This window comes from Bufo gargarizans, chromosome 3 (genome assembly GCF_014858855.1).
Source record: "Bufo gargarizans isolate SCDJY-AF-19 chromosome 3, ASM1485885v1, whole genome shotgun sequence".
NCBI classification, from domain to species: domain Eukaryota; kingdom Metazoa; phylum Chordata; class Amphibia; order Anura; family Bufonidae; genus Bufo; species Bufo gargarizans.
Window position 1 is genome coordinate 208,312,419 of NC_058082.1, and position 27,961 is coordinate 208,340,379.

The window sequence follows — 27,961 nt, forward strand, 5'->3', positions numbered from 1 at the left end:
ATATATGGACCAAATGAGGCTAATGTAGCATTCTATATAGATCTAGGGAATAGATTGCAATCAGACGGGTATGCTAACCAGATAATTGCTGGGGATATGAACGAGGTATGTAATCTTCTTGAAGATAGGCGAAGGGCGCAAGGTAGAACGACCATACAGAAAAATAAAAGCACTGCACTGAAGCGATTATGTTCAACACATTCATTATGCAATATATGGAGGGCAAAGAACCCAGAGGGAAGAGAGTACACCCATTATTCTCATCCTCGTAAATCCTGGTCCAGATTAGATTACATACTATTGTCTTCCACATTACTAACCAGGGCAAAGTCAATCTCCATAGAGGAATTGGTAATATCCGATCATTCCCCAGTACTCCTCACATTGTCCGACACGATTCCCAGAGGAACAGATTATATTTGGAGATTTCCCTCAACCTTGATAGGCAATGAGGAGTTTGAATCTGCTTTGTTTACCTGGTGGGATGAGTATATGTGCTTTAATGCCGCAACTGAAAATACACAAATGCTTTGGGAAGCAGTCAAAGCAGTAATGCGAGGGAAAATAATAGCATATACGGCATCACTAAAGAAAAAGACTAAATAAATGTAGCCACAAACTAAAAGAGGCATATACATTATTCCAAGCTCTCCCTAATACAACACATAAAAAGGCTTGGACACAGGCGAAAATAGAATACGAGGAGTGGATAAACAAAAAGGAAGCAATGTTTCAGACAAAATTTAAAGCCCAATTATTTAAATATGGGAATAAAGCAGGGGAATTAATGGCACGTTTTGCAAAAGGTCCATACAAAAATAACCCAAAACTATTCCTTAAAGACAACAAGGGAATCACATACACTACCTTCTAAAATTAGCGGGGTTTTAAAAGACTACTATACAGAATTATACTCCGATAGTCCAAGGTGTGAGACACTAACTGAGAAATGGCTACAGAACATACCACTGCCAAAGATTAAGCAGGAAGATTTAGAGATCCTAAATAAGCCAATCACGCAAGAAGAAATTACGGAGACCATAAGCCAATTATCAACTAATAAAGCCCAGGTCCAGACGGCTTTGTTGCCGAATTTTACAAAGTAATGAAGGAGAAAATAACACCAGTAGGAAAACAGATGTCAGACTCAGCCAAAACTGCATATATTAAAGTGCTTCCGAAACCAGGGAAAGATCTACTCTCACCTGCTTCATATAGACCAATTTCCTTAATAAATATAAATATAAAACTAATATCCAAAATACTGGCCATTAGACTAGCGAGATTGATGCCAGATCTTCTATCCACCGCTCAGGCAGGATTTACACAAAATAGAGCTGCTGTAACTAACATCAGAAAAGTTTTGACGGTATTAGATGATCTGAAGATGAAGCCTAGGTTGGGCCAGTCCCCGGCCATAGTAGCCATTGATGCGGAAAAAGCGTTTGACAATGTGGCCTGGGACTGGCTAAATAGGGTTTTAGATGCATTGAAACTAGTGGGACCCTTTAGACAATACCTTTCAGCATTATATAATTCACCCTTTGCACAAGTTTATACGCCAGGTTATTTGTCACCTAGAATTACCCTACAAAGGTAACACGCAAGGGACAAGAGACACGCCAGGGATGCCCGTTATCCCCCTTGTTATTTAACTTAGCTATAGAGCCGTTATCTAGAGCCCTTGACGATGACGAAGGTATCAGAGGGATTACAGTGGGAAATGAAACACTTAAGCATGCATTGTTTGCGGATGACCTATTAGTCTTTTTGGCACACCCCCATCACGACCTATCCAAACTATTTGATCTCCTTACCAGATTTGGCTCAGTGTCAGGTTTCAAAGTAAATGTGTCTAAATGTGAAATGCTATACCTCACTAATATCAGATATTCTGGAATGAGAAAAGATGTCCCAGTGAAAATTGTAAACACTTCGATCAAATATTTGGGTATTCACATTGGAAAAACACCAGAATCCTTGTATATGCTCAACTACCCAAATTTAATTAAGCGCATAAAAACAGACTTGGAGAGATGGTCACACCTCCCACTCTTGTTGATGGGTAGATGTCATCTGATAAAAATGATAAGCTTCCCACAACTTCTATATCAACTACAAACAATACCGGTCCTATTGAAACATTCAGACATTAATATTTTGCAAAGGGCCTTTCGTAGATTTATCTGGGCAGGTAAAAGATCGAGATTTGCCCTGAAAACACTTATGTTTAGTAAAGATGAAGGGGGCTTAGGTTTCCCTGACATACGGCACTATAACATAGCTAGTCTGATGAGGTATGGCATAGATTGGATTAGAGGATCCTCCATGTTCTCTAACTTCTCTTTGGAATCGCAACTGGTGAAACCGTGGAGCCTCAATGCTCTATTGCACACTAGATACTCAGCTTTCTCATCTGCGATTAGGAAGAGCGTACTAGGAGCGTACTAGGAAAACACTCTCCACTACCACAGGAGATACTCTCTTTAAAAAATGGTCAGGGGATTCGAAAGTAAAAATAGATGTTGAGGATGCATTGAGGGGCTGGAAAAATGTACAGAAAGCAGTGTCTAGTGAAATATGGAAGGAGACTCATTTTAAGTTAATTCACAGGGCAATATATGGCTTTGATATCAAAAGCGCCAATACTTCTGCCAATGGTAAGAGGTTGACAATCTGCCCTTAAATGCCTGCTTCCAGGGGCAAATATGTATCATTGCATCTGGGAATGTAAAGGGATTGGTGAATTATGGCATAGGATAACAATAGAACTAAATGATAAATTAAAAACAAACCTATCCGTAGACCTGAAAGAGTTGCTGTTCCAAGCCACAAGCCCTCAGGTTCCTTTAGCAGCTCATGTAGTCCTATTGGCCACTAAAAAGTGTATCTTAACACATTGGCTGACACCAACGCTACCGTCAATAGATGAAGTCATAAATCTTACGAAAAAATTTATACTGGCAGACAGATGGGCGGCTGACAGGAAAGGAAAGAAAGCTACGAAAAGATATCACGCAAAATGGCTCACGTTTATACTCTCCTTCTATCCTGGAGATACAACTGGGGACTTGATATGACCATAAGGTCAGATATTCAGTGACACAAATGCAGACATGTTCTTACTCTAAGTCAGGTAAAACAAGAATAAATGGAAGCATCAATGCAGGCCCAGAGATTAGTACCATAGCACACAAGAATTATTATTATTGTGAATTGTAAGTTACAGCGTTTGGGAAAGGGGGGAGGGGGAAAAAGTTGGAAATAATGATTATTTACACAATTGTTTGAATTACAAAAATCTGTATACCTTTACAAGCTGTGTATTATTGACAACTATATGGAAAACTGAATAAAAATATGTTTTGAAAAAATATGCACCTTGTCTCCCAGTGCACATGGAGACAAGGAGCATATTTATTTTAGCATGTATTTAAACCTAGATGCTTAATATTTGGAGTAGGTGTACAGGTCCTTCTCAAAAAATTAGCATATTGTGATAAAGTTCATTATTTTCTGTAATGTACTGATAAACATTAGACTTTCATATATTTTAGATTCATTACACACCAACTGAAGTAGTTCAAGCCTTTTATTGTTTTAATATTGATGATTTTGGCAAACAGCTCATGAAAACCCAAATTTCCTATCTAAAAAAATTAGCATATTTCATCCGACCAATAAAAGAAAAGTGTTTTTAATACAAAAAAAGTCAACCTTCAAATAATTATGTTCAGTTATGCACTCAATACTTGGTCGGGAATCCTTTTGCAGAAATGACTGCTTCAATGCGGCGTGGCATGGAGGCAATCAGCCTGTGGCACTGCTGAGGTGTTATGGAGGCCCAGGATGCTTCGATAGCGGCCTTAAGCTCATCCAGAGTGTTGGGTCTTGCGTCTCTCAACTTTCTCTTCCCAATATCCCACAGATTCTCTATGGGGTTCAGGTCAGGAGAGTTGGCAGGCCAATTGAGCACAGTAATACCATGGTCAGTAAACCATTTACCAGTGGTTTTGGCACTGTGAGCAGGTGCCAGGTCGTGCTGAAAAATGAAATCTTCATCTCCATAAAGCTTTTCAGCAGATGGAAGCATGAAGTGCTCCAAAATCTCCTTATAGCTAGATGCATTGACCCTGCCCTTGATAAAACACAGTGGACCAACACCAGCAGCTGACATGGCACCCCAGACCATCACTGACTGTGGGTACTTGACACTGGACTTCAGGCATTTTGGCATTTCCCTCTCCCCAGTCTTCCTCCAGACTCTGGCACCTTGATTTCCGAATGACATGCAACAGTCCAGTGCTGCTTCTCTGTAGCCCAGGTCAGGCGCTTCTGCCACTGTTTCTGGTTCAAAAGTGGCTTGACCTGGGGAATGCGGCACCTGTAGCCCATTTCCTGCACACGCCTGTACACGGTGGCTCCGGATGTTTCTACTCCAGACTCAGTCCACTGCTTCCGCAGGTCCCCCAAGGTCTGGAATCGGTCCTTCTCCACAATCTTCCTCAGGGTCCGGTCACCTCTTCTCGTTGTGCAGCGTTTTCTGCCACACTTTTTCCTTCCCACAGACTTCCCACTGAGGTGCCTTGATACAGCACTCTGGGAACAGCCTATTCGTTCAGAAATTTCTTTCTGTGTCTTACCCTCTTGCTTGAGGGTGTCAATGATGGCCTTCTGGACAGCAGTCAGGTCGGCAGTCTTACCCATGATTGCGGTTTTGAGTAATGAACCAGGCTGGGAGTTTTTAAAAGCCTCAGGAATCTTTTGCAGGTGTTTAGAGTTAATTAGTTGATTCAGATGATTAGGTTAATGGCTCGTTCAGAGAACCTTTTCATGATATGCTAATTTTTTTAAATAGGAATTTTGGGTTTTCATGAGCTGTATGCCAAAATCATCAATATTAAAACAATAAAAGGCTTGAACTACTTCAGTTGGTGTGTAATGAATCTAAAATATATGAAAGTCTAATGTTTATCAGTACATTACAGAAAATAATGAACTTTATCACAATATGCTAATTTTTTGAGAAGGACCTGTATGTGCATGCGTCACTTAGCTCTTATATAGAGCGATATCATCGTGGTTGGCACTTGCGCCCTCCTGTGGGTTGATGCCGTTTGCCATTAATATCCAAGCCAACATAGTGAAGCGGGCGCATGCATGGCAGTCAGGACTGAGCGAGTGACGTAATTTGACATAGCTCAGCCTTTTTCTATTGCAATAAATGGACGTTTACAAGGGGCGGGGAGGTGCGCGGACGTATTGAAGCGGCGCTTGCGCACTGAATTCAAATAGACGCTAAAAAGTATCAGAGACAGTTTATTTAAACCTGCGGTGGTAATCTAGCAGCGCCGCTGGTCAGTATCCATTAGCCTTCCATCATTCATGCCATTGTGCTTTTTTGCTACTGGTCCTCTGATTAACCGGATTATGTAACAAGGGAAACGCGTTGGAACCTATTGGAAAATTGGAGGCAATATACCATATGAGACATTTTATTGCTACACTGGCATCATCCACAATTGGGAACTACTGGAAGGTAGGGACTGTGTATATACAGTGAATATAAAAAGTCTACACACCCCTTTTAAAATGTCAGGTTTCTGTGCTGTAAAAAAATGAGACAAAGATAAATCATTTCAGAACTTTTTAAACTTTTAATGTGACCTATAAACCGTACCACTCAATTGAAAAACAGGTGGAGGGAAGAAAAAAATAACCTAAAATAATGTGGTTGCATAAGTGTGCACACCTTCTTATATCTGGGGATGTAGCTGTGTTCAGAATTAAGCAATCACATTCAAAATCATGTTAAAGTGCCTCTGATTAACCCAAAATAAAGTTCAGCTGCTCTAGTTGGTCTTTCCTGAAATTTTCTTAGTCACATCCCACAGCAAAAGCCATGTTCCACAGAGAGCTTCCAAAGCATCAGAGGGATCTTATTGTTAAAGGGTATCAGTTAGGAGAAGGGCGCATAAGAATTTCCAAGGCATTAGATACACCATGGAACACAGTGAAGACAGTCATCATCAAGTGGAGAAAATATGGCACAACAGTGACATTACCAAGAACTGGACGTCCCTCCAAAATTTATGAAAAGACGAGAAGAAAACTGGTCTGGGAGGCTACCAAGAGGCCTACAGCAACAGTAAAGGAGCTGCAGGAATATCTGGCAAGTACTGGCTGTGTGGTAGATGTGACAACAATCTCCCTATTCTTCATATGTCTGGGCTATGGGGTAGAGTGGCAAGACGAAAGCCTTTTCTTATGAAGAAAAACATCAAGCCAGGCTACATTTTGCAAAAACACATCTGAAGTCTCCCAAAAGCATGTGGGAAAAGGTGTTATGGTCTGATAAAACCAAGGTTGAACTTTTTGGCCATAATTCCAAAAGATATGTTTGGCCCAAAAACACACTGCACATCACCAAAAGAACACCATACCCACAGTGAAGCATGGTGGTGGCAGCATCATGCTTTGGGGCTGTTTTTCTTCAGCTGGAACTGGGGCCTTAGTTAAGCTAGAGGGAATTATGAACAGTTCCAAATACCAGTCAATATTGGCACAAAACCTTCAGGCTTCTGATAGAAAGCTGAACATGAAGAGGAACTTCATCTTTCAGCATGACAACGACCCAAAGCATACATCCAAATCAACAAAGGAATGGCTTCACCAGAAGAAGATTAAAGTTTTGGAATGGCCCAGCCAGAGTCCAGACCTGAATCTGATTCAAAATCTGTGGGGTGATCTGAAGAGGGCTGTGCACAGGAGATGCCCTCGCAATCTGACAGATTTGGAGTGTTTTTGAAAAGAAGAGTGGGAAAATCTTGCCAAGTCAAAATGTGCCATACTGATAGACTCATACCCAAAAAGACTGAGTGCTGTAATAAAATCAAAAGGTGCTTCAACAAAGTATTAGTTTAAGGGTATGCAACCATACTATTTTATTTTTATATGTTTTCTTCCCTCTACCTAAAAGATTTCAGTTTGTTTTTCAATTGAGTTGTACAGTTTATAGGTCACATTAAAGGTGGAAAAAGTTCTGAAATGATTTATCTTTGTCTCATTTTTTCACATCACAGAAACCTGACATTTTCACAGGGGTGTGTAGACTTTTTATATCCACTGTAAGGGTACAGCCACCGATAAGTGTGGCTGCCCCTTTCACTTAGGAAAAGATTCCCAAATGCCTAAAAGCGGTTTGTTTGCATATTGATGACCCACTCTCTAGCAACTAGAAGACTCTGGACCATCAGCCTCTGTAAAAAGCATTCAAGTCCATGTAGAAAATATCCAAGTGACCCTCATCCAGTGCCTGATGAATGCAACTTCTTCACCATAAGAAGGCCGTCACATCGTGAGTAACCACATTTGTGGTGATATTCAAATACTATTGAGTTTACATATATGTCCCATGTGTTGATCTCCATTTTACATATATAATTTTTGTTTATTCTTCATTCTTTTTTGTGGCGATATAAATATATATGTTTTTTTTTTTGCATTAATAAATACGTTTTAGGGGGTAAATTTGCTCATGTGAAATTTTTCTATAGATTTACCCAATTTTCATAATTTTTGTTAACCGTGATCGTGTTTTTGAATACTCCAAAGAAAACTAAAGCTTTATAATAATCCACATACACTGTAAAGCTGAAAGCTCAGACCTGACACATGAAGTACCTGCAGTTCTGTAAAATTGATCCATATGTGCACTGTGTACCGCTTGTGTGGCTCCTCCATTAGACACTGTATTCTTCCCTGGTGCAATATGGTATGTTACAGTATTATACATGGCTTGATGATATCTTTATCATGGATTCTGTACGAAAAATATAATTCATTTATTATCAGACCCATGAAACACAGATCCACAATACAGCTATATTTATCAAGGGATTCAGATGTGACACTTGACTCTACCTGAGGGCCACACATCAAATCAGGCATTTGGAGGAAAGGATGCCACACATCATTGAATTTCCATTATAGTCTATTGAGGATACTAATACAGCCCATATCTCACATTGACTACAATAAAGGATAACAATGCATGTGGGGCCTCCTCTCTCCTATAAACAGATTACACAGAATCCCTGATTTATGGATTGGTGGGAGTCCCATGAGATGGACACCCTTCCAATCAAACATCTATGAAATAATATGCCATAATTGTGTATAAAAGGAAAGCCACTTTAGCGATGGCTTTGAATACCTTCTGAGACCACATGTAAGTCACATACACGTTTTAAAAATTAAAGTGGTTTTACCAACTAGACATCTCTATCCGTATACAACAAGGGTCTTATGACATAAAATAGTAAAATAGCAAACTTTTTTTTATATTCTGATTCATTACTATGAATTCCCCTGCTGCAACTGGCCACCACGGTCACATACTGGGTGATTACTATATACCATTGCATAAACTTTCTAACAAGTAGCATTGCGGTACATAGTAGACCGATAATGGGGGAATGGGAGAGAACCTTAAGGGTCCATTCACACGTCTGCAATTTCGTTCCGCACTTTGCGGAACGGAATTGCGGACTAATTCATTTCTATGGGGCCGCATGATGTGCGACCTGGATCCGCAATTTCGATCCCAATTACAGGCAAGAATAGGCATTTTCTATTAAGTGCCGGCGATGTGTGGTCCGCAAAATGCGGAACGCACATCGCCGATGTCTGTGTTTTGCGGATCCGCGAATCCGTGGATCCGCAAAACACACACAGATGTGTGAATGGACCCTAAGTTGACAGAATGGGTCATTATTTTATTGTTTTATGCCCATTTTCTTCACAGTCTGATTCTTTAAAGAAGTATTCTCATCTTAGACAGTTATGGCATATCCCACTGCTAGGAGCCATACCTATGTCTAGAATGGGGCTCTTCCAATCCCATCCGTCAACACCCCAGCTTGCCTGGCGCTGTTTCTGTAACTCCCATAGACATGAATAGGAGTCAGGGGAATGGTGTATAACAGTGAGTTTGGCTGTTTCCCTAAACTTGATCACATCTCGCAGCCTGGTTGCAGCGTTCAGTGAAATGGGTGCACAGGTGGGAGGGACCCTAGATTTGTGGCATGCCCATTAAAAATGCAAAACTGAACAGTTTTGCTTCAACTTAACGTTAATAACGAGTCTTGTAATTGCAGGCATCTTCATGTGCATTTCCTTGCTGTCCATTGTGTATGGGGCATTACGGTGTAACATCTTGGCCATTAAGATCAAGTATGACGACTATGATATAAGCATTAGACCGACCGCCTATCTTTGCATATTCCTGTGGAGGAGCTTTGAGATTTCCAGCAGAATCATTATACTGGTTCTTTTCAGCTCGGTGCTTCAGATATGGACCCTGCCTCTGATCCTATCAAACTTCCTTGTGTTTTTCTTTTATCCATGGATTCTTTTTTGGCAGAGTAAATCTCCTTTTCCTGAAAACATAGAAAAAGCATTGTCAGGGTTTGGTACTACCATAGTAATCTGCTTCCTCACCTTTCTTTATGCTGGCATCAACATATTTTGTTGGTCTGCCGTTCAACTCAAGCTAAATGATCCGGATTTAATCAACAAATCTCAAAACTGGTACCGCATGGCGGTATACTATATGGTAAGATTTATTGAAAATGCTGCCCTCTTGTTGCTGTGGTATGTATACAGATCCGATGTCTACATGTATGTATGCGCCCCACTGCTCGTACTGCAGCTGCTGATTGCTTATTGTATGGCAGTGCTGTTCATGCTTGTATTCTACCAGTTTTGCCATCCTTGCAAGAAACTTTTCTCTTCCAGCATTTCTCAAGGACTCCTGTCTTGCTTCAAATTCTTGTGCTACCTCTGCATACCATCAAAAGCCCCAAACAAAGGGGATAAATTCGGGGCCAAATTATCAAACAGTTCTGACATCAGTGAGCACATGAAGGCTGTGGATTGCCAGAATGACAATGCACACCAGGATGTATCTGCCAGTGCATAAAAGTGGAACTGATTGAAATGAACCTCTAATAATGTCACCTTGCTACCACATATAGGACTGTTGTATGTGATCGGCCAGCTACCAAGCATGTAAAGTACTTATACAACTTCATACAATTAAGCGCATATTAAAGGCATCATGTGGCTTTGGGGTGATGGATAATAAGATGACGAAAAGATGCAAAACTACTGAAAAACTGTATTATAAAATATAGTACTCTATTAATATAGTACTATATACTATATAAATAAAATAATGATTCCAGAGTAAGGAAGTGTTCACAAATCATTTTTATTGATCAGCCTTGTTCTATGATTATAGAACTTCATTTGATTCAAAGAAGTTCCACATGAAAAAGAGAACTTTCCGCTTTTTGAAAAAAAGACGTCACTTATCTCTGTATCTGACATCAGCATGTGAGGTGTATATAGATATTATTTACAAACATCAATTAAAAGGTTTTTTTTATGTGTATTGCACAAATGTAACCAGGATTTTTATATTTGTCATTTTTATTTTCAGGAATAAATTATTATTATTTATAGTTACATGTATCATTAATTTCTTAATAATATGAACGACACAATATATTTCAATGCGTTACACTATGGTGCATAGTCTTGTTAATGGGATGTTATATGATGTTATATGACTAGGGTATGAGCCCATGGCACATGATTTTACCCTATTGTGTGGTTATTGGCTCCTTCTGGGGGGCATGGATCAACCCCATGTGACCTGCCCCACAGTCGGCCCACACTCTTAGGCCTCTTTCACACGGGCGTCTTATTTTTGGCCCGGATAAGAGGCGTTGCGGGAAAATGCGCGATTTTGTAATACGCGACATTGTAATGCGTTTTGCACTCGCGTGAGAAAAATTGCGCATGTTTGGTACCCAAACCTGAACTTCTTCACAGAAGTTCGGGCTTGGGATTGATGTTCTGAAGATTGTATTATTTTCCCTTATAACCATGTATAAGGGAAAATAATACAGTTAATAGACTGTCACCTAGCAACCATGCGTGAAAATCGCACCGCATCCGCACTTGCTTGCGGATGCTACGCGATTTTCACGCAACCCCATTCATTTCTATGGGGCCTGCATTACGTGAAAAACGCAGAATATAGAACATGCTGCGATTTTCACTCAACGCACAAGTGATGCGTGAAAATCACCGCTCATGTGCACAGCCCCATAGAAATGAATGGGTCAGGATTCAGTGCGGGTGCAATACGTTCACCTCACGCATCGCACCCGCACGGAAAACTTGCCCGTGTGAAAGGGGCCTAAGAGTAAAGTTCATGATGATGCAGTAAGATGCTTTCCTAGAATGCATCAGAATTGTTGTTGATGCAGTATTTCCATGCCTTGAGGCACATTTGCCATGTATCTGCACTGTGACTGTATGGCAGTGTTTTAAAGTGTGTCATTCATGTGTGGTACACATCTGTGGCAAATACTGAATGTGTTCACACACTGGGAATGCACCAAAATAGTGCAGGATGGGGGAAATAAAATATTAAGACCCACATTTCATACATTGGTCTTAAAGACGCACTCCAGGTTTTTTATTTATTTATTTTACATATATTACTAAAGGGCCCTTAACACGAGCCAAGAATTCATCAGATAATTGCTAAAGAGCATTCATAGGAACACTCGTTACCAATCATCTGGTGGTGCAAAGATGCCGCTGATTACTCAGTGAACGTGCAAAATGCTAGTTCATCTGGTAATTAGATTGTTTGTGTAGGCAAAGAGTGCCAGCAGCAGATTGATTCAGCCAGTCAACTACAGAATGATGTCATCACCAATCATATTCCTCCTGGCAGCTCTCAGGCCTCTCCCCTCCCCACTCTCCATCTTCCTCTGTATATACCTGTGTTCTATTGAACATATAAGGTCTCCCCTGTCTAAAGGACCAGGAGTGCACATATATAGTTGGTAAGTGTATAAAGTGATTAGCTGACGTTATATAAACCTCCTGACTCTGACCTGTACTATCTGTATGTGCCGACTCTCCGGTGTATTTCTATGGGATGTAGCTTCACACTGGTCTCCCTACCTCCTGTATGTAAGAGTTGACAGGAGAGAGAGAGGCAGAGAGGAGAGACAGGCTCAAGCTGCATAGAATAGGAGAACATGGAGACCCTACAGTGTGAGGGGACAGCAGCTGTGTCGCTAAACTTTCATGACTGCCCTCAGAGGACACACAGCAGTGCAGTGTGGTGATACTCCACCCCATCTGTCACTGCAAAGCCAGGCCTGATGTAGGATTCATTAGAAAAGCCATATCTGAAAGGAGAAGGAATCAATATGGCTGACAACCCATAAATTACACATTGAATAAAACAGGTATACACAAGGCATACACAAGAGCCTCTGTCTTATTCTTTAATAATGACATTTCCTGCACTATATAAGCAAAGAGTGCTTCTTTAAAGGGCTAATCCAGTCACATGAACTTGAAGCTATGTTGTAAAATATTGCTATATAATAAAGTCCGCAGTATAGTGCTATGAAAAGTTTTGTACTGTTCTCTCAAAAAAATTTGTCTTGTAGGTTAGCCAGCTGAATGCTTTCCGTCTGTTTCACTAGGTTATGACACGTAGGCTCTTGTATTGCTCCACTTGAGCATGAGTGGTTTGCTTCTCTTCTGCTTGAGGAGATTCTGAGAAGCGTCAATAGACTCTGCTGATGACCAGTGAACAAGCAGAGTGCACACAAACACACAGAACTGTGCTGCGGGGGATTATGGGTACTGTAGTATGAGGAACTGACTTCTTGTCCCATGAAAATTTGGACTAGCACATTCATGGTCACAGGTGCATATCCATAAAGCAGGTATACAGTGAACTAATAAAAACATGTCTGCACAACATTTCACATGAGTGGCAGTTCTGTTAGTGTTAGGGACCCATCTGCAGAAGCCACCTTGACGCCTGGTAGATGGGCCTGACACACATTTGATCAAAAATGTGCGCAAAGAGCTTCTATTGACTCATTTATAGTAGGTATAATACCACTTTAATTTAGAATAATCTCCATTTCTCAGTTCTATTGTTTGCATGTGAAATGTTGTGCCGCCATGCTTTTATTAGTTCTTGTCCCATGAGGCATCTGCGCTGCCATGGTAATGTACACTGGACCTGGATCACAGCGGGAGATGACAGGGAGAATCAAAAAGTACCATAGACCTGCTGATAAATGCAATCGGGATTTAACACTTGACTCAGCACATCAGGGCTGTCTTTGAAATATGTTCAGTATATGAAATATTTAAGGTGAAATCTGCTTCAGTAGGAGAAATATATCTCAGAAGAAATGTAGCACATTTTTGGGAGATCCATGTGCCACAAACTGAAATCTACACCAGCTATCAGCTTGAAATTCGAGAAATTTATAGTACATGTGTTAGGCCTCACCACAAATGTATTCCTTTTTTTAAATGGCAAAATTATTTTTATCCAGCATTAATGGATCTGGATAGCTGCCCAATTATCTGGATTATCAGGCATAGAAAAATATATAAAACTCACTATTAACAGTTGACAACTGTACAGGACACCGGGGGTGGGTCCTGGACGGGTGCTATACGGCACCACTGTTTGGACTATGGTCCATTTAAATAGAGGTAGAAGGTTCAGGGGGTCACCCAAAAGTGGGTGAAAAGTTCCAGGCAGGCGCTAATTCAGAGAGGACTGGCTCGCAGTCTTCTCTATCTTAGTAAAGGAGTTTGGGGCCTGGAATTTTGGAGGCTCCAAAGTGTTATTTGGGTGGGATGAAGCCTCCACTCCTAAACCCTGGAAGCCAGCGCACAAGGGGTTAAGATCTCACAGACAACCACCCATTAAAGCAGGAAGTGAGGCTGGAGGGTGTGGGTTGGGAGAGTGCACCTGTGAGGATAAGATGGAAGTCTGCTAGCTGCTCAGAGAGGACTTTTGAGTAGTTTGGAAGGGAAGCTGTGTCTGCAGGGAAGGACTGAAGGACCTCTACTAAAAACGTATGTGCCTTTCTTTTGGTTGTTTTCTGAAGAAAGACTGTTTCCTAATTTATGCTGGAAACAAGCAGGACTTTTGTTGTGACGGTTTGGATGCTGAAGAAAAGCTTTATTTTGTTTTGTTTGGTCACCAATAAAGACCCTTTGCTTTACTGACACGGTTTTTCGCACTTGTCTCGCGGAGCTTAAAGACCCCAAAGCTTACAACTGGTGGAGGATGCGGGCAAAGTGCATTTGCAGGCGCAAAAAAAACGTTTAAAACTGACATTTAAAGAGACAGTATACTTATGGCATGTCGTGGGTAAAGTCAGCCCAGGCGTTACAAACAGCAGACAAAGGCATGGAGGAGGTCGTTAAGGCTTTGGCACAAGCCACTGTGACCCAGCAGCAAGCCACTGTGGCCCAGCAGCAAGCGTCAGCAGAGTCAAACCGTCGCCATGAGGAAGCAATGGCTCAGCAGCAGCAGGCCCTGGCACAGGCTATAGCTGCGCAGCAGGAAAATACACGGCTGCTATCCGCCCAGTTTACGGCCCAGCAGGAGTCCACTCAAGCACAGGTGGCTGCCTTGCAGGAGGCCGTACAGCAGCTGGCTCAGGGACAAGCGCAAGCGGTCGTTGCCGTTAGCAACCCAGTGTCTGTTAGAGCCAGCCATTTTTTGCAGAAACTAACACCCAGCGATGACGTGGAAGCCTTTCTTACCACCTTTGAAAGGATAGCAGAGAGAGAAGCGTGGCCCCGGGACCAATGGGCCGGCATTATATCGCCTTTTCTCACTGGTGACCCGCAAAAGGCCTATTTTGACCTCCCAGCTGAGCACATCAAAAACTATGAACGTCTAAAAGCTGAAATCCTGGCCCGCCTGGGAGTGACCACAGCTGTCCGGGCTCAGAGGGTGCATCGCTGGCGGTACAAATCAGACCAACCACCCAGGTCCCAGATGCATGAACTAATTCAGTTAGTTAAAAAATGGCTGCAGCCAGAAAAGTTGTCAGGTCCACAAATGGTGGAACGAGTGGTGATGGACCGGTACCTACGGTCCCTACAAGATGACCTACAGCGCTGGGTAAGCCATGGAAACCCTACTAATGCTGACCAGCTGATCGAGCTGGTTGAACGGTATACCGTGGTGGAGGACCTGCTTGGGCCTGCCAAGCGTCGAGAACCCACGCCAAGGACACCCAGACCAGCCACCAACCTGAGGAGAGAAGCCTTGCCAGATGTTGGCGTCCGCAGGTTTACACCATCTGCCCTAGAACCACGGAGGTCGGTTCCTGTACCAAAGATGGGAGACATACAATGTTGGCGATGTCGGTCCTGGGGGCATACCCGGGCACAATGCCCACTGCAGGAGGAGCCTATGGAGTGCGGAACCGGTCGGAGAAGCTCCTTCTATGTGCGAAGTGTGTGTACCACTCATCTTGACCTGGCTGCAGGACGGTTTGAGTGTGAAGTGTGGGTGAACCACCTTCCTGCCAGGGCCCTCCTGGACTCCGGTAGCATGGTAACATTAGTACATGCCAGGGTACTTGGGAGGCTTAGACCAGTGACTAAAACTCTTCGGGTGGTATGCATTCATGGGGATACCAAGGAGTACCCCTTGGTTCCGGTGACTGTCTCTTATGGCCGTGCCTCAGTTACACAGGAGGTCGGGGTGGTAAACAGTTTAATTCATGACATCATAGTGGGGCGGGACTGTCCACTATTTCTGGAACTATGGAACGAGGTGCAAATGGCACCACCGGGGGAACTGGGGGCACTGGGCCTGGAAGGGACAGGGTCCGAGGGGTCCGGAGCTGAAATACACCCCTCTGATATAGAAATACCTACCATTGATAATGAAGTCGCAGGGAATGCTGATGTGGAGGAGAATGCCCCTGACCCAGGTCTTAAACCCGGGTTGATCTCTGAGAGGGGGGAGGTCTTCCCGTTACAAGTCATGCTGGGGGAGGATGACGAGGAGCTCTCCCCAGTTGAGGAGGATGAAGGGGAAACATCCTCAAGGCCAGTACATCCAGATCTAGACGTGTCCCGAGGTGCATTTGGTACCGCCCAATTACGGGACCCTGCCTTGGTCAATGCTCGAGAGCAGGTTTCGGTTGTTGATGGGGTCCCACAAATGCCAGATGCAGATCAGAGGTTCCCTCACTTTGCGTTGAAGGGGGACTTACTGTATCGAGTGGCTGAGAGCTGAGGGGAAACTATAGAGCAGTTGCTGGTTCCCCAACCGTATAGGCGGATGCTCCTCGATCTAGCCCACAACGATGCACTGGGAGGACACCTGGGGGCAGAGAAAACAGAGGCCAGGATAAACGACCGGTTTTACTGGCCAGGGTTGAAGGCCGAGGTTAAAAGATACTGTGCGTCTTGTCCCATTTGCCAGTTAACCGCCCCAGCGCCACACTATAGAAACCCTCTGGTGCCCTTGCCGATTATCGAAGTCCCGTTTGAACGGATCGCTATGGATCTGGTGGGACCCCTGGTAAAGTCGGCACGGGGCCACCAATATATATTGGTCATCCTAGACTACGCAACTAGGTCTAACTTCAAAGGGACAGAAGCTGTCCCTTTGAGGAAAGCCTCCTCTAAGGCCATCGCCAGGGAGTTGTTTCAAATGTTCTCACGAACTGGGTTCCCCAAAGAGATCCTGACAGACCAGGGTACCCCTTTTATGTCAAAGGTAATGGCGGACTTATGCAAATTGTTCCAAATTAAGCAGTTGCGGACGTCGGTCTACCACCCACAGACCGATGGCCTAGTCGAAAGATTCAATAAAACCCTAAAATCCATGTTGAGAAGAGTAGTCCAGAAAGATGGGAAGGATTGGGATATGTTACTCCCTGCCCTGTTATTTGCTATCCGGGAGGTCCCACAAGCATCCACAGGTTTTTCGCCATTTGAATTAGTGTATGGACGAAGGCCCCGGGGGTTACTCGATCTGGTAAAAGAGACATGGGAAAGTGAGTCCTCACCACACAAAACGGTGGTAGAACATATCTCTCAAATGCGAGAAAGGGTGGCTAAGGTGATGCCACTGGTGAAGGAGCACATGCAGAAGGCCCAGGATGCCCAAAGAAGAGTGTATAACAGGTCGGCTAAAATTAGACAGTTCCAAGTAGGAGACCGGGTGGCTGTTCTAATACCCACGGTAGAGAGCAAATTCTTGGCCAAATGGCAGGGCCCATTTGAGGTAGTAGAGAAATTCGGTGAGGTGGACTACAAGGTACACCAGCCAGGGAAAAGAAAACCATACCAGATCTATCACATCAATTTGTTGAAACCCTGGAGAGACAGAGAACAAGTGTCAGCGGTAGTAGGGGTACAGTCAGGGGACCATGCAGGGATCGACTTGGTGCAGGTTGCTTCTACCCTGACTAGACCTCAAACCCAGCAAACAAAAGAGTTTCTACAAAAAAATAGAGATATGTTTTCAGAGTTGCCCGGTCGCACCAACGTCATCGAGCATGACATTGTGACCGAGCCCAAGGTAAAAGTCAGGTTAAAGCCTTACCGTATCCCAGAAGCTCATAGGGTGGCAGTGTCCGAAGAGGTTAGAAGAATGTTCGAGCTTGGAGTCATTGAGGAGTCGCAGAGCGAATGGTCAAGTCCAATTGTGTTGGTACCCAAGCCCAACGGCGCCCTCCGCTTCTGCAACGACTTCAGAAAGCTTAATGAAGTCTCCAAGTTCGACGCATATCCCATGCCACGAGTAGATGAGCTAATTGAAAGGTTGGGGCCTGCCAGGTACATTACCACGCTAGACCTCACAAAAGGGTACTGGCAGATTCCCCTGACTAAGGAAGCCAGGGAGAAGACAGCCTTCTCTACCCCAGAAGGCCACTTCCAATATAAGAGGATGCCATTTGGTCTACACTCAGCCCCGGCCACGTTCCAAAGGGCCATGGACAAAACTCTGCGTCCACACCAACGGTACGCTTCTGTCTACCTAGATGACATAGTCATCTTCAGCACTGATTGGGAGTCCCACCTTCCCCGGGTTCAGGCAGTCGTAGACTCCTTAAGAAGAGCAGGGTTCACCATCAACCCCGAGAAGTGTGCCATTGGGATGGAGGAAGTAAAATACCTAGGGTATATTGTGGGTAGAGGGCTGGTGAAGCCCCAAATGAGTAAGGTGGAGGCCATACAGGACTGGCCCCGTCCCCTAACCAAGAAGCAGGTCAGAGCGTTTTTGGGCATAGTTGGCTATTATAGGAGGTTTGTCCCCAACTTTGCCACTGTTGCTGCACCACTGACCGACCTGACCAGAGGCAGAAAGTCAGTGATGATAAAGTGGAACGCCGAGGCCGAGACGGCTTTTCAAATGCTTAAGACAGCTTTGTGCCAAGATCCGGTGCTTGTAGCTCCAGATTTTTCAAAAGATTTTGTAGTACAGACAGATGCTTCAAGCGAAGGGTTAGGAGCGGTCCTGTCTCAGGAAATCAATGGGGAGGAGCACCCTGTGGTCTTTCTTAGTAGGAAGCTGACGGCAGCTGAAAGAAACTATGCGGTGGTAGAGCGGGAGTGTCTGGCCATCAAGTGGGCTCTAGACTCCCTGCGATATTTCCTCCTGGGCAGAAAGTTCCGCTTGGTGTCAGACCATGCTCCGCTTACCTGGATGAGACAGAATAAACACACCAATGCCAGGGTAACAAGGTGGTTCCTTTCTCTCCAGGAGTTCAATTTCATGGTAGAGCACAGACCCGGGAGACAGCATCAGAATGCCGATGCCCTCTCCCGAGTCCATTGTATGGTGTCTACTGTTGCCTCCAACACCTCCGCGTTGAGGCAGAGGGGGGGGGATATGTACAGGACACCGGGGGTGGGTCCTGGACGGGTGCTATACGGCACCACTGTTTGGACTATGGTCCATTTAAATAGAGGTAGAAGGTTCAGGGGGTCACCCAAAAGTGGGTGAAAAGTTCCAGGCAGGCGCTAATTCAGAGAGGACTGGCTCGCAGTCTTCTCTATCTTAGTAAAGGAGTTTGGGGCCTGGAATTTTGGAGGCTCCAAAGTGTTATTTGGGTGGGATGAAGCCTCCACTCCTAAACCCTGGAAGCCAGCGCACAAGGGGTTAAGATCTCACAGACAACCACCCATTAAAGCAGGAAGTGAGGCTGGAGGGTGTGGGTTGGGAGAGTGCACCTGTGAGGATAAGATGGAAGTCTGCTAGCTGCTCAGAGAGGACTTTTGAGTAGTTTGGAAGGGAAGCTGTGTCTGCAGGGAAGGACTGAAGGACCTCTACTAAAAACGTATGTGCCTTTCTTTTGGTTGTTTTCTGAAGAAAGACTGTTTCCTAATTTATGCTGGAAACAAGCAGGACTTTTGTTGTGACGGTTTGGATGCTGAGGTAAAGCTTTATTTTGTTTTGTTTGGTCACCAATAAAGACCCTTTGCTTTACTGACACGGTTTTTCGCACTTGTCTCGCGGAGCTTAAAGACCCCAAAGCTTACACAACCTATAGGGCTCATGCACACAACAGAACACAACCGATAATGCAGTGCATTACCTATAGGCTTCTTGCACTACCGTACATCAAATATAACTTTGAGTGTTAAAATACCTTCCCATTTGGGCCCATTCACACATTTAGGATTTGATGATGATTTTGTTGAGGATTCCAAAATCCTCATAAAATCTGGTAACAAGCCACATTCACTGGCAAGTGATGCTCTTTTTGTAACCCCGTTCACATCAGCTGACAAAAATCTGCACAGAAAAAAAGTGAGAATAGATTAGTCCCACATGGATTATCCCCATTGAAATCACAGCACTTCAATTGCACATCCATGGGAGAAATCTGAATGTTGGATTTCTGTATACACACCAGTGTGAGACACCATCGACGGCTGAGCTGGCAAAGACGCATCCTCCATATTTTTAACATCTTGGAAGTGTTTTTTTTAAAGTTAAATTACATGCCAACCTATTAAAGTCGATGATAGTCTCATACAGGTTAAAATGACTAGTGGGAGAAAAAGATAAGCCCTTGGCTGAAACATCAATTTGTGCCTGGGTTAAGATCTTGCACAAAATATTTTATCAGCGTTTTGCGTGTGCAATTGATCCTGAGCCAGGCTAGAACGAAATTCTGGGGCAGTGGATTCCAAAGCAGAGTCTGAAGAATCTGGCTCTGTGGAACTGCCACCTTATGTTCACATTAACCTACGATACCTCTTCCATTGCGTTTCTGGATTTTACCTTAACGGGGGACACAGAAAAGGCAATGGTATTTACTACCATAGGAAAGATACTACGGCTAACACCACCCTACTAGCCACGTCTTGCCGTCCTCCTCATGTTATCAATAATATTCCTACTGGGGAATTTATTGGGGATAAAGAGTGATACCCTTTATTTAAAAGAGGCACAAATAGTGGCAAGGAGATTGTCTTCCCGCAAATATCCTACATGGATGTTGGATTGTTCAAAATCTGTTGCCCGATCCAAATCCAGAAGTGATCTTCTATACTCTCAAAAGAGAAAGTGCAATGGTGACGCATCCACCGATTTTTGTGACCAAGTTCAGTCTGGAATATTCTCAAATATATAATATTATAAGCAAGAACTTAGCTTTACTACAATTGGATGAACAATGGTCACATGTGGTGGAAGATAGTATAAGATATGTGGCACGTAGTGGGCCCACTCTGGCTCAGCAGCTTAGTCCCAGTTTATCTGTGGAAAAAAAAAACCCAACCTATGTGGCTGCAATATAAAGGTAATTATAAATGTGGGCCTCGCATTTGCACATGCCAATTTATGCAGACAGGCCAGGTGCTGCGATCAACAGCTGGACGTATTTTTCAAATGAAACAGTACATCAACTGCAACACCAGCTATGTAGTATATTGCATCACCTGCTCGGCCCCAAATTTACAATATGTGTGTTGTACCAACACTTGTCGGATATACCGCACTATAAAACAAGAAATGTTTCTGCGGCCAGTTTACACTTTGCGGTTGTACACAATGGTATCACGGACAACTTTTATGTGCAGTGGGTAGATCGGGTCACTCCACCGATTCGTGGAGGTGATCACAAACGCAAGTTACTTAATCTGGAGTCTTTTTGGATCTTGCATTATTAATACCATAAGTTTTATGTTTTCTTGTTTCTTGCTTTATACATTTTTTTTTTTATGTTGTCTTTTTAATTGAACTATCCAAGAACTGCAGCTGTGCCTTTCTCTGCCACCTTGCCCCTTTGATTGACTATGGCTGGAATAAAGGCACCTGTGTTTTTTGGAACACAACATTGTCATGATTAAGGGTCTTTGTGATTTGACCTGAAACACGTAGATGTGTGAATTACTGGATTTTAAGAGCACGAAGAAATAAAAGCTGTGTGGATTTTTTGGGAAGCTGGACTCCCTCCTCTTTCTTCTTCACATATGATTTAGTGTTGTGCTCCCAGCACCGCCCGTGCTTCCACTTCGAATTAATCCAGGTGAGCTCGGCTATTTCACTTCAGTTAGTTGGATTTCTGCTCCAGATACTCCAGTAAATATGTCATGATTCTTCATTTGCAAATCAGACACGTGGACATACCCTTATAGAGCCAAGACTACACTTTTAGATTGACAAAATTATATACATGGCGGTACTATTTTACAAACATATGTAGTACCACTATACTACACAGATCTATAGTACTGATACATACATGCATACACTGATTATACACACATACACATTATACCTACATTGGACACATTACTCACTTCAAACAGCAGACTAACAACCAGTAATACTCACAGTTTTTGTAAGGAGCTTAAGCGCCAAGCGTTGTGAAACGGCTGTATCATTTTGTGTTTCTTTGAATCTGCATGAATGCTGCAATAAAGTCAAACTACTGCTTTTGAAATGTGAATGCAATTAATTTATCCACAACACGCACATACAGATGTAGCAGGGTTAGCACTCCAGCTCTTAACTCAAATTTCTTGAGACAAAAGCCATTGAAAAGCAATTGAAGGTGTTTGCTTAGATTAGATAACACAACTCAGAAATCTCAGAAAACAGGAGTGTTAACTCTACTCCATCCTGTATGTATGTATGTACAGTTGCAAGAAAAAGTATGTGAACCCTTTGGAATGATATGGATTTCTGCACAAATTGGTCATAAAATGTGATCTGATCTTCATCTAAGTCACAACAATAGACAATCACAGTCTGCTTAAACTAATAACACACAAGAAATTAAATGTTACCATGTTTTTATTGAACACACCATGTAAACATCCACAGTGCAGGTGGAAAAAGTATGTGAACCCTTGGATTTAATAACTGGTTGAACCTCTTTTTGCAGATTGAACCAGGTTTGGACTGGCCCACCAGAGTAATAGAGGATTCTCCGGTGGGCCCAAGCTCTGACAGTAATGAACCTAAAATAAAATAGGGCACTTAAGGTCCTTTATGCACAGAGGGTGGGTCCTCCGAATTATTTCTTCTGGTGGGCCCTAGGGACTTCAGTCTGATGCTGGATTGAACACACAATACTTGCACATTACACACATATTACAGATACTTGGCCCTCCTGCAGAGTTGTCACATCTGAGCAGTGGAGAAGGAGCTGTGGTGAGCGGAGCCTGTTTCATGTCTAAGCTGCTCACTGCCGCCCCCCCCCCCCCCCTACCTTTCTTCTGTCAGTCCTGACAGAGCTGCTTGGATCACTTTAGAGCAGTGAGAAGAAGTGAAGATACCTTCACACGTGGCATTTTTGTGGCAGAAAATTCTTAATGGGGCTTGTAGAAATCCATGTACTTGCTGCCACATTCAAATTAATCAGCACAAAAGGGCAACAAGAAAGGGAGAGGCGCTCATAGGGTTATACTGTATGCAGTTACTTAGGATGATTAGGCTCATCTTGTGTGGTTGTGCAACCATAGTCCGCACCCTCAATGGAGACACTTTGTCGGCGCAACTGAACGACCGGGCAGATATGGATATAATTTGCTATTTATTTTAAGATGACAACGCTTTTCGGAGCTTACAGGGCTCCTTTTTCAAGTCTAAAAAACATATATGTATATACATACACACACTGTATCTGTACTAATTGAAAAGCAGTTACTTGGATGATTAGGCTCACCTTGTGTGGTGTGCAACCGTAGGCACAACCCTAGTGTACGTGTTTTTTTTTTGTGTTGGAGGTCGGTGCTGCCAGTGTCATCCAGTCCTCACTTGGGCGGTTGCTAACCCCTGGGAGGAAGGTAACGGATTCAGGACAGATGGGACCCACGTAGAAGTCCACACCCTTAATAGAGACACTTTGTCGGCGCAACTGAACGACCGGGCAGATATGGATATGATTTACTATTTAATTGAAGATGACAAAGCGTTTCGGAGCTTACAGGGCTCATTTTTCAAGTCTAAAAAACATACCGTATATATGTATATACATACACACACTCTATAAAAAGGTATAATAAAACCATATATAGAGATATATTAAGAAAAGAAAGAATTAATATGAAAAATTAAAATCGAACAATAGAAAAGGTCAGTTAGTAAAAGAAGTTAAAATAAGTTTTTGTATATAAATATATATATAGTAATTCATAGTGTAAAATTCATAATAAATACAGATACACATAAATACATATAAACACCAGTAAAAATTGTATTTCCGTGTATATATGAAATATTTGGCGACTTCTTATTATCCTCTTATATATATATTATATATTATTATGTTATTATTATTTATTATTTGTTTGAGAATTATTTGTATTGCATATAATAACCTAACATAAGATAATTAATGCGTGTGAAACGCATGGATCATTAGTGTGTGTAGGTGTCAATAAATAAATAAATAAACAAGTAGGTAGGTAGGTAGGTGAGAAGATCATGGTATAACTTCATATACCATCCTGGATAAACATTTGGGGGGAACGGTGCCCAAGTTCAGAAATACACAATTAAAATTGGTTAGTTAGAGTGAGACTGCGCTCAGATCAGTGAGGGAAATCTAATTGCTGGCGACTCCCTATGTGTGGGGAAGCAAGGGGGAAAGGATTCAAATAGGTAGGTCCAAAAAGGACAATGTAAAATGACATGGGAGAAGCAGGAATTGCTATTGAGTTAGTGTGGTGGAATTTGGTGACGGGGACTCGATATGGTGGCTTATAATGAAACAGAGAACAACAAGGGACATTGCGCTGAGGGCAGAGGAACAAGACATGATGTAATGCAGGGATGTTTCAAACAGCCGCAGCCAAAACACAGCCCCCAGCACGCCCGGACTACACTAAACATCCTACAGTGGTGTATGATGGAAGCCGCAGCTCCACAACATCCGGAGGGCCGCAAGCCGACACCCCCGATATAGAGGATGGTGTCTGATTTGAGATATGATTATGATACAAAATAGCAAAACAAAGATACAAGCGGGAATTCCGGATGAAGAAGAGCATTTTGATGTAGTAGTGTAGGAAAGGAAGTCAGGGCAGTGAAGCACTGCGACGTGCTCAGAGTTGAAGGAGCGGCAACTGGTGGAGAGATCTATTATTGGAGAAAGCAATAAAGTGATGTGCTGGGGGCAATTTATAAGCAGAGGGAGCCATAAATAGAAGTATATGATAGTGACAGGTTAATAGAGAAACAAACAGCAGGGGAATTAGACGTAATAAAACTGATATGGGGGTGGAAAATATCTGAGGTGCCGATGGCCAGCGGTTGCGGATGCTGGACTGCTTCCTGTGCTGCTAGGTTCGGACAGCGTTTCGTACAGGAGGGAAGCGCGCAAATTTAAAGAATAGTGTTGGGGAGGAGACAGTGGTTGATTGATGGTTGGGAGGAACGGAGAATGGCGTTGTAGTAACAGGTTGAAAGGTGTAGGGGGAGAGAGAGGAATGCATGGAGTAGACTGACTAAACCTGATGAATGAATGGTAGGCTGATGAAATAGCAGAAAGATTATAAACTAAGTGGAAATTATATTTATGCAAAAGGAAACGGGGGAGGAGGACAAATGAAATGACCTAGATACCCTAGACGGCAGTAAAATTAAATGATGGTAAAAGAAAAATGGAGAAAAAAGCAAAACAAATAAAAAAATAATTTTTTTAAGTGGGACTACATGGACAAATGAATATGTAAACGGATGAAAGATGAGAGCAAAGGGGGGAGGGGAGAACAGATCAATTATGTACTGTTATGTAAAGGTCAAAGGAATGAGTGGAGGTGGTCGTGGCTGAAAATCTTAATGATATGGGGGAAAAATTTGAAGCAGTTACTTTCCAAAGCTTTAATCAGGCCGTGTGGTTCCAAAGTCTGCATTTTAAAAATCCAGAACATCTCCTTCTTCCTGAGACATTGAAAACGGTTGGAGATGGTACCTGCTATATGGTCTATTGGTGTTATGGTGAACTGGGTGGGGTCTTTGTTATGGTATTGTAAGAAGTGTCTAGAGACCCCATGCTTGGTGTAACCGTTAGTGACGTTCATGCAATGTTTATTGATTCTATCCCTCAGATTGCAAGTAGTGTGGCGAATATATTGGAGTCCGCAAGTACATTCTAATAAATAAATGACATATGAGGTGGAACAGTTTATGAAGGTCTTTATGTTGAAACATTCGCCTGTAACGTTGCTACTGAAATGGAGCTTGTGTGATGTTATATTCAGGCAACATTTATATAGTCGGTGGCCACATTTGTAGCTACCATGTAGGTTAGGAAAAAAGGTGGTTACTGGAGCGCTTTTCTTCTTCCTATGTAATTGGCTGGGGGCTAAAAAAGTCTTCTGTGTTTATGCTCTTCTAAAAGTTAGTTGTGGTTTGGTTTTAATATGGTCTTTAAGAAATGGGTCTGCCAGAAGAATCTGCCAATGTCTGGTCAGAATATCCCGTAGGACCTTTTGGTTAGTATTATAGGTGGTGATGAATTTGGTTTTTTGCCCTCCGCTCCTTGGGGGGCCACTCGTTCCTTTTGTTTTGGCAATAAGCATTTTTGTTGGGTGAATTCCTTTGATCTCTCAAATGCTGCCTCAATGATGTTGGTGGGATAATCTTTACAGAGAAATCGGCGCTTGAGGATCTGGCTTTGAGTTATAAAGTCTTTGTCATTGGTGCAGTTTCTTCAAATGCATCTGAATTGACTGAAAGGTATATTGTTTCTCCATTTTTTGTGATGTAAGCTCTTGTAGTCTAGGTAACTATTCCAAAACTATATTTTTGGACCAGGGGTGTTTGCCAAAAACTTATAGATCCTCATAATGCCCCATGTACAGGTTGGTGAAACTCGGCGCGAAACACGTGCCCATTGCAGTACTTTTTATTTGTCGATATGTTTTTTTTCTCAAAAATAAAGATATTATGGTTCAGTATGAATTTGATTGCTTCTAAAATGAATGAGCCTTGTGCGGTGGGCATAGTGTTGTCAGTTGAGAGATAGTGTTGTACAGCTTCTATACCTGCAACATGTGGAATGTTGGAGTAGATGGCCGAAACGTCTAAAGTAACCGAACTGTACGAGCTCTGCCAATTGATTTATTTCAGTGAAGAAATGAGGCTTGGTGAATCTTTCAGGTACGATGATAGCTCTATGACGTATCCACATAGTGGGACAAATTGCACGTGAGTGATGATATACCAGAAACGATTGGTCTTCCCGGAGAATCTGATCTGGTCATTTCAATTTTTGCCTCTGGCAGCAGAAAGGCTAGGTACACCCCTGCCCCTTGCCAGAAAGCACTGAGTGAAGTTGGGGTGGGGTGGGGTGGGGGCACATTCTTTGCACAGGGGCCCTCTGCTGTCTAGGTCATCAATATTAAAATGCTGGAAAACCTCTTTAAATTGAAGTTGAACATGCCTGAGGTATATAGAGCAGCAGCATATTTGGAAGATGATAAAGTCAGTAGAAATTACATCTGTATCAATCCACTTTTGAATGCTAATTACCAACAAGAAACACAAGATGGAGCTGAAACACACAGAAATGAAACAAGGCACACCTTCTGATCTTCTGAGGTTCTTCCTCATTTAATGTATACAATATGTTATAGGCAATGTGTGAAATATAAAGGTACTTTTATTGTCATATTATTGTATTAAGGTTATTTCATTCTAACCTTATATTACTTTGGAATTCTATAGAATGCCAAGTAATTCCATGGAAGTATAAAATTTGGCAAGGTATAACATAATAGGGCTACGGTAATCCTAATAATAATAATATGGGTAGATTTAGGTTTGATCCTTAAAGTAAGGCATAGAGTTAATCCCTCATGTTATCCCTAATAATAATAATAGCGTTAGGGTTGTGAAATCTGAATACTATGCCATGAATGGTGTTTTTGTAACCCCATTTACATGCATAAGACCATTTCCACACAGATTTCCCACAGTGCAGCAGAAAAAAATCTCCTACGGAAATAAGCAGCCTGGGCATGTTATTTAGGATGGAAAACTTGAAGATTAGCCCCAATTGAATGACAGTGGGGCTAATTGATTTGCAAATGCAAAACAAACTGTAAATCAGAGGGACAGCAGAAGTTATGCATTGAATTTTAAGCCCCTTCTCAACATCCACCATGCATGTACGGGAGAAATAACATTTGTGTCAGTTCAAATTTGGATGCTAATTGCTAACACAAACCACAAGATGGGGCTAAAACACCCAGACATAAAATAAGACACAGCTTTCTCATCTCCTGAGGATCTTCTCTATTTAATAAATACATACAAATATTTTGCAGCCTCTACCAGGTTTTCCTCCAGGATTGCCCTATATTTAGCTCCATCCATCTTCCCATCAACTCTGACCAGCTTCCCTGTCTCTGCAGAAGGAAAGCATCCCCACAGCATGATGCTGCCACCAACATGTTTCACGGTGGGGATGGTGTGTTCAGGGTGATGTGCAGTGTTCGTTTTTCGCCATATACAGGTCCTTCTCAAAAAATTTGCATATTGTGATAAAGTTCATTATTTTCTGTAGTGTACTGATAAACATTAGACTTTTCATATATTTTAGATTCA

At 42.6% G+C, this 27,961-nt stretch overlaps 1 protein-coding gene across 1 annotated transcript in view; it reads left to right on the forward strand.

Annotated features, from left to right (window-relative positions):
* Positions 1-9,982, forward strand: part of XK (X-linked Kx blood group) — a 35,594-nt gene extending 25,612 nt beyond the window's left edge. The window contains exon 3 of the mRNA XM_044285551.1: positions 9,159-9,982. Within this exon, the coding sequence (XP_044141486.1) occupies positions 9,159-9,982 (824 nt within the window). The remainder of the gene's footprint in view (positions 1-9,158) is intronic.
* Positions 9,983-27,961: the final 17,979 nt, after the last annotated feature.